General features: G+C 41.6%; 1 protein-coding gene across 3 annotated transcripts in view; it reads left to right on the plus strand.

The window, feature by feature from the left end:
• Window positions 1-12,080, plus strand: part of atrnl1a (attractin-like 1a) — a 342,376-nt gene that overhangs the window by 123,982 nt on the left and 206,314 nt on the right. For all 3 annotated transcript variants that reach the window (XM_039621670.1, XM_039621672.1, XM_039621671.1), the window contains 2 exons: window positions 5,892-6,140; window positions 6,554-6,691. In XM_039621670.1, coding sequence (XP_039477604.1) covers window positions 5,892-6,140; window positions 6,554-6,691 — 387 coding nt within the window. The remainder of the gene's footprint in view (window positions 1-5,891; window positions 6,141-6,553; window positions 6,692-12,080) is intronic.

Here is a 12,080-nt window from a genome sequence, read left to right on the forward strand (position 1 = left end):
TTTGTGCCGAGGGACTCGATCCTTGGTTGGATTGTTTTTTGTGTAGCATGTCTTCGGGTTTGAAAATCAGAGAGATAATGTGTTTTCAAAAAAATGCACCTCAGCTATTCTTACACTCCTGACACATAAGAGATCACCACTGATTTTTCTTAGGAAGCAGTTGTCCTTCTCTCTTGGATCACCGGGAGAATTCTTTAGGCGTCTTCCCAGCTTTGACAAATGTAACCCTGGGATAACCACATTTGCTCAGGCCCTTTTTGATGTGATGTAGCTCTGCTTCTCCTGCCACTATGTCTTTGAGGACAGTGATGACACCCAGTTTGTGCTTCAGTAGATGATGAGAGTCAAACCTTAAATACTGACCCGTATGTGCTAGTTTACGGTACACATTGACTTTCACATGTCCCCCACTACTGATGGCAATTTCACAGTCACAGAATGCTAGCCTGTCATTTTTCATATCCTCCCTGTTGAATTTGATGTATTTGTCCAGCGAGTTAATGGCATCTGTGAATTGTGGTAGGTCCTGAGATTAGATTTTCGGCCAGATGTCATCCACATACCTGAACCAATGGCTCTGGGATGTTCCGGGATAGGATAACAGAGCCCTCTTTTCCACTTCTTCCATATACAAGTTGGCCATTATAGGCAAAACTGGGGAACTCGTGGGACACCCATGTTTCTGCCTGCACTATTGGCTCTTATATCTAAAATACGTGGATTAAAGATACTCTTCAAAGAGCAGACACGTTTGGTTGATACTAATGGTTGGGTTCATCCTGTAAACTATTACAACTACCTCCATGGCTTCGGTAACTGGAAAATAAGTCTCTTATGATATAACATTATAAAAGAACATTGTTAATCTGACTCCATAATGACGTCCCTGACCTTCCCCTCAAAATCCAAAGTGTTCTGAATGTAGTTTGTGAAGCTGGCGACGGGTTGAAGACCAAAGCCAGAAACCTGTAGGGAACTCATAGGCTACAAGTTGCTGGTTTCATTTGTTGTGCTGGAGAAGGAAAGTAGTGGTACAGTCTGCAGTGTGGAAATGGGCATTACTTTTCATGACAATAGTGCAATGGGGAAGTGCAAACTCCAGGACAGAAACAACAATATTATGCTGCTAATACAACTTTGGCTCTTTGCTAGTTTATGCTAACAATAAATTAGCCAAAAGCTCAGAGTGATGTTAAACCTGAGTGAATCCCAACCTCAGCCCAGCAGTCAGACCCTGAACTTAAACAGGTAACAAACACTTTGAAGGCTACAGCCTGAATACTTATCATTTTTACCTGTTCATGTTCCTAAAGTAGAATCACCGTAGCTTTAAAGTCTCTTTGTGCTGGTTTTGTTCTTTGCTTTGTGCTGTCGGCTTTGTGTTCATGTCTAAATTCTAAATGAAAGACCATTTGTGTTTTCTCCTTAGGACAGGAATTTGTTTTGGTGTGTGAGACTGCAGCCTATATGTTTATATTGTTTAACGGTAATTGTCTTGATGCATGCTCAATCATCCAGGTGAGGAAATCCCAAAAAATTGATTCTGTTCATCTGAATGTACCGTTTTCAGTGGGGGAAATGTTTCGTCACTCGTCCAAGTGACTTCTTCAGTCTCGAGATGGAATAAATCACTTGGACGAGTGACGAAACATTTCCCCCACTGAAAACGGTACATTCAGATGAACAGAATCAATTTTTGGGGGGTAACCGGTAATTATGAGATGAAGGGTTTCACACCATTTCATGGAGAAATGCGAAAATAATGTAACAAGTATTATAAAAACTTACTTTCTTCTGGGAGGAATTAAGTTTACAATTAAGAAAAGTGTTCACAGCACAGAAGAGAAATACTTCCAACATACACAAACATTTGACCACACAGCATGCACTTAATTTACAGGAAGGTAATGTCTTTAACATACTGCTCAGTGATGGTGGTGAATGTCAAAGCAGAACCAATGAAAACTCAATGAGAATTAATAAGAGAATCAATGAGAAATTGATAAGTGATATTGATCATGGAATCAGAATCGCTAAAATCTTAGAACTTCCCATCCCTACACCTCTATAGCAGGTCGTACAGATCCAAGAATAGAGAAAAAATGTCAACTGCGCATTTGAGCCTGAGCTTGTGGATCAGTGATTACTTTTACATAATATGCTGACCTTGTTATGTGAAAGTAAGTTTATTGTGAAAATCCACTACTGTGTATATGTACTGTAAGTGAGAAAAAATACAGAAAAGCACAATAAGCTTTTAAAATGATTTGTTCAATCATGAATGTAGCAGCATCTTTATATTACATTTATCAGCCATAATTCATATTTTAATAACTATGAAATGCAATACATTAAAATTAAATCACCATTGTCCATCATTGTTTACTCATTACCATTGGTTAAGTGAGAGAAAGCAAAGCTCCTTTGCAAGATATTAGAGAGTAGTATTAGTATTTAAACCCATTTGTAGTATGTAAGCTATACTCTTATTTTAATCTTAACAAATATTCAAGAAGGAAAAAAGGGAAAAAAAAATAGCCAGTGGTCAACAGTTTCATCAGTGAACCATGATTAGATCTCATGTTGTTGCTGTTTTTTTGTTTTCTTTTTCCCACTCTCATGGAGGCACCATCCAAGAGAATATTTTCTCTAGAAATAGCCTGGAGCTAATGTCATGCAATGGCAAATGGTACAGCTACATCTTCGGTGCTGTTAAGTAAAACTAAGGCCTTGTAAACCCTGTAGGCACTCTATTTTTCCTTTCTCTCATCTTCATCTGCTCTGAATCCCAAGACTTCAGGAGGCATAACCTCTTTAAATTCTTTCCATGTGGAACACAGATGAAGCCAGATAATTGGAAATGCTATTAAAAATAGAAAAGGCTCAGGCAACGAGAACATAGCAGGTAAATTAAATTATCCATGCAAACTACTGTTATGTAAGTGAACATCTAAGGATCTCAGTATCTTCTGTCCATGCTAGTATTTGTTTTCTTCTACATTCTCTCACTTTTGAATTAACTGCTCTTTCTTGTGCCATTTAGTCCCCACTGAGCCTGTTTTATCACATTTGTGTGGCGTTCAGACTGATGCCTGAGATATTTGGTGCATTTTCTCTTACTGATTTTGACGCATTTTGCAAATGAATTGCGGTTTGAAATTTCTGTCAAAAATCTTACATTATTATTTTGCTGAAAATAGCCTTTAGTTGTGAAGAAACTGCAGTAAAATTACATCTCAAGCTTTACAAAGTTGAAGTTCAAGTCTGAATCTTGTAACTTTCAAACCATGCAAATCATTGAAACGAGTATCTGCAGACACAAAACTAAATAATTCACTTTCTGGAGAAAAAAAAGCTGGGGGAAATTTAATTGGTTGTTGAGCAAAACCTTTGTCTGGCTTATTGTCCGGAACTGGTTTAGAAGAGGAGATGGGCACAAGCTCAGCTGTGACTTACACTGACAGATAAAAACATGTTGCTTCCTTCTCAGTTTGGTTTAGGAAATCGAGAGCCAAATAAACTGTAGAAAAGAAAATCTGAAAAATTCTGGACATTTTTAAGGAAAGGTTTTGTTCATGTGTCTCAACAGGCTAGATGGTGTAGCATTCATTACTTGGTAAAGACATATGTAATGATGATATATGTCATTACTATATAAAGGTATAAAGAATAAGATCACTGATACAAGGGGGGGAAATGAGGTTTCTTCAAAGGGTGGCTGGCATTGCCCTTAGATTTAAACCAAGGAATTGGGTTATTCAAGAGGGGCTCAGAGTAGAGCCGCTCCTCCACATCAAAAGGAGCCAGTCGTTTGGACATCTGAGTAGTAGGCATCCTAGTCACATGCCCAAACCATCTTGGGAGATATCCTAGGGAGTCTGCTTGGATCTGGGATCTCATTCTGACGTGCCTACTGGCAGAAGACCCAGGAGTAGGCTGAGGACACACTGGAGAGATGCCATCTCTTGGATGGCCTGGGAATGGCTCGGTGTTACCCCGGACAAGCTGGAGGAGGTGGCTGGGGAGAGGGAGATCTGGGCTTCTCTGCTTAGGCTGCTGCCCCCACGACCCGGCCCCGGATAAGTGGAAGAAGATGGATGGATGGAGCAAAGAGTAATGGCAGACTGGTTTACAGTCAAGTATATTAAAAAAATGTTGTCATTGTCTGTGGAGTATGTATTGAGCATTACTGAAACTGAAGCAAAAATTGTGGCCCTGCACTGGGAGTCTGACCTGACCTGGAGGGACAAACAACAGCTGTCACAGAATGAGTACAGATTGGATCTATTAAATGAAAGAATTCTCTTTTCATGAAAAATAAATAAATAAAAAGATCTGGCAGAAGAGAATTGGAGTCGGTACAAAAATTTGCCAACATAAATGCAATGGACTGATATTTTTAAATGGTAAACAGGCCTGGTATATTTATTGGATATTAGAGTCTGCTCTTGGGTATGTAAATGTGTGCTTTTCTGTCAGCGGAAACCCTACCATGCGGTGGATTAGGGATATTCTGTTGAACCGCCTTTCTTTGAACTACTGACTTTAGTGAAAGATCAAGTGAGCTGTAAGAAGAGAAGGGCAAAAAGAGATGAACTAAGGGGAGGTGAAAGTAAAAAGGGAAAAGAGCGCAGTGGGAGAGCGGACAAAAAGAGAGGATGAAGGAAAAGTAGAGCGGTTCCGTCGCTTGTGATTTCATTTGTGCCTAAAAGGGTTTTAGACGAATAAATGGAAAAAATCAAATTAAATCAAAATGACAGAATATGTAAAAGAGGGTATAATGGTGGAAAAAGCAGCAATGAATGAGCATGAGATGGGGAGATGCCTTAGTGAATAGAAACGGAGAAAGAAGGATAGGACTGTGGCAGAGAGGAGATAAAGAGCAAATCTGAAAAAGGGGGAGCAGAAGTTGGTAATTACAAAGTGGGAGAGAGAACAAATGAATCAGCATTGCTGAAGCTGAATAATGCAACGGCGTAGCTTGCAAACACACAGAGGACAAGGAGTGTATTTCAAGCAGGAACGCATAGAGAGGGAAACAGATACTGGTTCGGCTAGAACATCTGTGGCTTATGAAAATGCCTCATGTTCAAAAGAGAAAGAAGTTCTGGTGAAAATGCAAATTTTACGCATTCGAATCATCTCACTGGGCTATAAGAAACAACACCTCGCATAACTCCTCTCAACCTTTTGGTTTCTTGTGTACACGGCAAGATACCCACAAAGTCTCTTTGTGAGTGTGTGCTTCCACCCTGGCTTTGTAGACTAAAATTCATCATGACAAGAAGATGAGCTGAAGTGGAGAACAAGAGCAAAACAAGACTGAGGCTCAAAAACAAGCTGTAGAGTTAACTTTGGAAGGCCAGAGACTCTAGAAGGAAAAAAATCTAATGTTCGTCACCGATTGCCTGCTCTCTGCAGCGTTTGCTGAACAAAAAAGGCTTCGGTATGAAGATTTTCAGTTTTCTTCTACAACTATTAAATGCCATACCTTTAAAAAAATAATGTCATTTTTAATTCGCACTAGTAAAGTGTTTTTTGAATGTCACCTCCACTTTATGAATACAAATGCTCCTCTGAACATGTGGAATGGTGTGGCAAAGAAAAGCCCATTTATTTTTAAATGTTGAGGGTCAAAGAAAAGGTGAAAGCAAAAGATGCAAACAATATTAGAGGGTGTAGATTACATCCCAGAAGGCTTTTACGGTGTTTATGCTTTTATTCAGGCTGTTGGGAAGAATTGTAAGTGTAAAAGACAGAATATGGATAAAATCGTCATCCTGACTATACGAGCAAAATTATTTTCTGTGACTGTAAAGTTTGCATGCTTGTATAAGGTTGTATGCAAGTTTATATTTGATTTCTTTCTTTTTACATCCCTTATCTGTCAGCCCAAAACTGTTCAGGTCTGAGGACGTGTGCCGAGTGTCTGGAGAGGGTGGAGTGTGGTTGGTGCGGTGATCCCAGTAACACCGGTAGGGGCGTTTGCATGGAGGGCTCCTACAGAGGCCCTCTAAAGCCTGTGACTGCAAAGGCAGGGCCCAGAGACCGGGATAGACTGCGAGACAGGGACTTGGTGGTGGATCAGGGTCTCTGTTCATCAGACAGAGGCTACAACTGGGCTTTTATTCAGTGCCCCGGTGAGTGAACCACAAGACCACACTGGACCAGATGACACTAAGGTTAAGCTTTGTGGACTCGCCTTTCATACCCTGTAATTGAGTCTCCCACTTAACATGAATAGTGTAGCCTCTTCTGGCTGCGGTGTTTTATCTGCAGCTAGAACTGAAGTAGGAAATGTGCATTTGCAAATGTTACCTAGTTCATCTATAAGTATGTGATTGCCAAGTGATTCTGACAGTGAGCAATGTGTGTGATGGAGACAGACAAAATATTAAAAACACCTTTCAGCGTGACGTTTAGCACAAATAAAATGATAACCTTTGCAGGTATTTATTGTAGTGTTCTTGCATTAAAACCACTTATGGTGAAGTGAAGATGACGTGTACTACCGCACATGGCTTCTTATGTTCCTATGAATGTTCTCTTCCAGCATGCCAATGTAACGGTCACAGCAGGTGTGTGAACGGCAGCGTATGCGAACACTGTGGAAACCTGACAGCAGGGACGCACTGCCAGAGCTGCATGCCTGGTTACTATGGCGACCCCACCAATGGAGGGAAGTGTAATGGTAAGTGCAAAGGTCACGGGGGTTAATAACTTTATTTTTGATGAGCATCAGCAAACATTGTCAGTGCTCTGCAGAAACGTCCTGTTCTGTGTGTGTCTGTGAAATAAGTTGATTTAAAGGCAGCAGAAACATTTTGGCAGACATTCCCCATTTTAACAGCTTTCAGACTTGTGTAAAAACATTACTTGTAACCAGCAGTTTACAGCATTGTAATAGCCACAAACAACCTGATGGGGGCAGTGTTTAGAAGGCATGATTCCCAGCTTTGGTTCCTTTAGAGCTTGTGGTCACCAGCAGGACACCGGATGAAACCTGAAGTGTAGTATGTAGAACGAACAGGATTGCAGTGTGTGCGCTTCCATGATTTTTTTTTTTCTTTCTTTCAAACCTTTCAGAGTTAATGAAGATGAACACACACATGTTTTTATTAGAAGCAGTCTCTCAGCAGTTTCTCCTCACTTTTTATATGCTTCATATGGAAATAATCGTAGTGCATAATCCAGCAGTCGAAACAGGAGAACGTGTGTGTGTGTGTTTGATGAACCCACAGGAAAGCGTGATTTGAAGGCTTCTAGAGGCTGGTTTGGGAAGCTGGTTTGATAGGAAAAAAAACCCCATCAGCGACAGGAGAGTGTAATGAATGAGTGAGTGACTGCTAGAGTGTGAGTGAGGGAGGGAGAAGTGAGAAGGAGGTGCAGTAGCATCAGTCTCGCAGTGACAGATGTGCGTTTTGGCTTGGCGGCGGCATGACATTAAATCGCTCTTAATCATTTTCTTATTTCCTGAGTTGACTGGTGTCTCTGTCCCTGGCGGCTTTTTGCAAGGAGCGTGGCGCTGATAGATGCACGCCTCTCTACGCCCCCATACAGTACAGCCTTTAATGCAGTTTCTCTTCTTTTTTTGGCTTTATTTTCCTCTGTATCCTGTCTTTTCCTTTCCTTTTTTTTTTTTGGGCTTTTCTCGTGGTCTCCTTAACATCCCCTGGTCACATTTTCCCAGCTGTTTCTCTCCCTGTTCCACACATTTTCTCTTCTTGACACCTCTTTAATATTTCCTCCATATGTTTTATGTCATACTCAACTTTCCTTTTTTTCTTTTTCGTTCTTCTTCTCTCCTTACTTCCTCACTTCTTTATTCCCCATCTCTTTTCCCCATTTAATTTAATTTAATTGTCTAATCTTTTTCCTAAACTGTAAACTGTAAACTATCTACTTTGTGTGATTTGTGTGTCTGAGTGATCACGGGCGCTGTGCTGTTAGGAGTAATTCTGTTCTGTGAGGGTCTCTATGGTCAAACTGGTCACTGTTGAGAGGCCAGACATGCATATAACTTAAAAAAAATCTTTATAGAGAACAAATCACCTTGCCTCAGAGAGGGTTACCTGGTCACCACCTGGCCGGGCCTGGTGGATGGTTATATGGTGTGTTCCTACTGGCACAGTCCAAAAGAGCGACATGGGGCTTGCCTTCCTCTAAGCCAGCCACACACAGGAGGTCCAATGGGGGTCTGCTGCTGTGTGGATTGGGTGACAATCAGGGTTGGAGGCCCTGGCAGTCTTTTACTTGTCTGCCAAACTCTGTAGCTAAAGGTGTATTCCTTTTATGTTTTACATTTTCTTTTCTTAACATTAATTTTTTTTTCTTTGGCATATATGTGCTGGTTAAACTGGGTTTCTTAACAAACTAATATCATCCATTATGTCTTTTTTTCTTCTTTGACTACAGTGACTGCACTGATATTATAAGGAAACTCATTTGTCCTCCTTCAGCCTTAAATCCATCTACCTGTACCTCTTTGCACATCACCTTATTTTTTTCTCTTTTACACTTCAGCTGTTTGCTCTCTTAGACCCTACAGCAACTCTTTGTCATCGCCTTCTTTTTGTGTCACCTGTCCATCATTCCTATCTATATCCATTTTCTCCATCTTTCTTCATAAAAGGGACCACTAGATTTACCTTCAGCTAAACGGCTGGGAGGCAATGACGTGTGGCCGATTATAGTTCTGAATGATAGAGACACAGCTTTGTCCCTAGCAGGAAGGGGAAAGGCCTGTGCTCATAGCATTGTAAAGAGTATGGGATAGCAAGACAGGGACAGTGGGGGGAAAAGAGTGAGAGAGACAGAAGCAAAGACGGGCTGACAGGAAAAAAAAAGATAAAAGCATGTGGTGAGATATACAAGGTTAATATCGGTGGAAAAGGACAGTTGCCCTTGGACAGAGAGACGATGAAGGAGTAGAGGAGGAGATGGAGGGATAAATGGAGAAGAAGAGATGGAGGACGGACAGAGGAGAGGGGAGTCTGTCCGTTCCCCTGTCCCCGTGACAGATGATTAACTAACCTTGTCAAATCTGGATGAAGTGTGTGTCTGTGTCTGTGTCTACGTATGTGTATGCTGGGCATTAGTGTCCCTTTTCTCTGACTATTCCATTCACCTTGTCCTGCACACATACAAAATCAAACACGCCCACAACCACACCAACCTTTAGAGCCGCAGCTGACAACATGTTGGATGTTTGGTTAGACTTTCAGGCCCTCAGAGGAGAACATACATTTTAGAGTGTGACAGGAAGCATGCATGTTTTATACACATTCTGGCTGTTTTTGTTCTGTTGATTTTTTTCTGTTTTTTACAGCAGAGAGACAGCCTGGTGATTCTTAAAAATTTTTTATAACACATTTGTCATAGTTCGGTTTGCCCTGGAGTGTATTTACTTGATTTCTAGAGGAAAACATCCACACCTGGGAGTATTACACTGAGTTGTACTCTTGTACCACGATCTACACAATGCCTGACCTTCAGCCTGTTCAGTGGCCTCATGTGGGCCATTTAGCCACCAAACAGCGCTTGACGATAAGGACTGAGTTACGGTGCATCTTTGTGTAGATGTTACAATTGCTGTGTGTAGGTGAACATACAAAAGGATTGTTAAATATTACCTGATGCTGCCTTTGTTCTCAAATTATGAATTGAGGGTCTTTGTCCAGTTGCCAAAAAAGATGTTAATTTGTGGTTGGCTTTAGCTCTTTGTTGCTGCCATGAAGGTGTCCTGTTACCACTGCGGCCTCTTTTTTCCTGGTCTGTACATGCTGATGTCTTTTGGTGGTGGGTACCGGCTGGCAGTCTCCTACAGCTTTCCTTAGGAGACAGGCTGACGCGTTACAGTCAGGTCCACAGATTTGTATAATGACAACATTTTTGTAGTTTTCCCTGTATCTGTCTTTGGAGGATTTCACATCCGCCACAGTGGGTGTTAAATAAAGCAATGAAAATGTCATTGAAGTGCAGACGTTCAACAACATTATTACTTCAAGTGCCTGTCCCACGCATGGATAAATAAGATAAAGGTCGGGGGTTCGAATCCAAAGAACGGCTACCCTGAGGTACCCCTGAGCAAGGTACCATCCCTACACACTGCTCCCCGGGCACCCAATGGCTGACCACTGCTTCACTGAGTGAATGGGTTAAATGCAGAGAGGAATTTCCCCACAGGGATCAATAAAGTATACCTTATTATTATCTTTGCCAAATCAGACATTGAGATTATCAAGAAAGACATTTACATACCAGATTGGTTGGGGTGATTGCCCCTGGTGTTGATGACCAACAAGGCGGTGCTGGAAACTGTGCTACTTTTTGCTGAGGAGAAAGTAAGAGGAGGGGGGAGTGTAAGGAAAGGCTGGACTGTGGAGGTGAGTAGAGAATTTAAAAGTTGGGGCTATCACTAGTAAAGGGAGATAGTTTACTGATATGATGGAAAAGATATAGGAAGTAAGTGTGTGCAGGAGACCGGGTGGCAAGGAAGCAAGGAACAGCTTGATTCAAGCTGTTCTACAGGTACAAGGAGAGTAGTGCAGTCGGGGTAATCATTAAGGAAAAGTGTGCAAATAGTGTTGTGAAGGTTAATAGTGTGTCTGGAGCTGGAAGTCACAGGGGTGATGTTCAGTGTTATTCGTGTGCATGCCCCACAGGTTGGATGTCATCTAGAAGTAGTCTGGATGAAGGCCTGGTTTAGATTTCTGCAGAGAGTCTTTGTAGAGCATACACTGTAATCTACGTAAGTGGTCGACTTATGTTTCCAGCATTTATGCCTGTTTTAGTGCATTTTGTGTTAATTACTGTGTGGTTGTGTGCTTGTGTTTTACATTAGGTGCCATCCAATAGAAACAAATAAAATGCCATGCTCTTTTATCACTGCTGGGTCCCATCTCTCTGTTGTGATGTGTCTGTCTAGAATTTTCATTTCTTTGTACATCCCTCATATCCATTCTAATTTCAGTCATCTCTCTCCAGGAATTTGTTATTCCTTATATTGAGACAATGATTGTTATTCTATCACTAAAAAAATTTACAACTCCAGTGAAAGGATCTGCAAAAAGTAGCTGGAAGTGCACAGGAGTAGTTGACGGTGCTTACAGGCCAGTCACAATAGTGTAGTTACATTTCTAGAGAGGTGCACTACAGGTTATGGTATAGTGTTCAGAGGGTTTGTAAATTTCCAGCTGAAGCATAAATCCTCAGTAAGTTGGATGAAGTGGTGGAGTGCGTCTCCTGGGACTGGTGACAGAGAAAGAGGAAGGCAGTGGCAGAGGCAAGGATTAAATGGTGGAAGTTGAAAAAGGAAGAATGTTGCACAGAGTTCAGGAAGGAGTTGAGACAGGCTCTGGGTGGGAAGGAAGGGTTACCAGATGACTGGGAATGTACTGCTGAAGTATTGAGGGAAACTGAGGTACACATTTGAAGTATCATCTGGAGAGAGATGACACTTTGGTGGACGGTGGTGGAATGAGGAAGCACAAGAAAATATTCAAAGTAGACAGGGGTACTGGTAAGTTAAGTGTATAGCAGAGAGAGATGGCAGAGGAAAAGGCTTATAGTGAGTTGTATGTGAGGCTGGACACTAAGGAAAAAGAAAGGGACCTGTATTAATTGATGTGGCTTGGGTGTGGCTGCAAGCGAGGATGAGACACACTGGAGCTCCATCAGCTCATTGCGCCTCCCCTGTTTAAAAGAGTGCGCCCGGACCTGGTGGGGGTTGTTGTGTGTGTTTCAAGGCAAAAGCAACCAAAATAAAGTGTGTAAAGTGGGAACGATGTGGTCGGGTCCGTCATTCCCGTTACAATTGGCAAGGTAGAAAAATTAAGACAGAAGGTATGTGTAACAGGTTAGGATAATTGATGAAGAGAGTCCTTGAGAAGTAGGAAAGAGTGCTTTGAGGAGCTGATTAATGAAGAAAAGAAGAGAAAGTAGGATGGAGGAAGGACAGTTAGTGAATCAGAAAATGCAATCAATTGGTAAGGAGGAAGTGAGGGCAGCTAGAGTAGAAAGGCAGCTGGTACAGGTGACATAACTGTGAAGGTATGGAGTCGTCAAGAAGGGAGGGCAGT

Source organism: Oreochromis aureus, linkage group 13 (assembly GCF_013358895.1).
Source record: "Oreochromis aureus strain Israel breed Guangdong linkage group 13, ZZ_aureus, whole genome shotgun sequence".
Taxonomy (NCBI): Eukaryota; Metazoa; Chordata; class Actinopteri; order Cichliformes; family Cichlidae; genus Oreochromis; species Oreochromis aureus.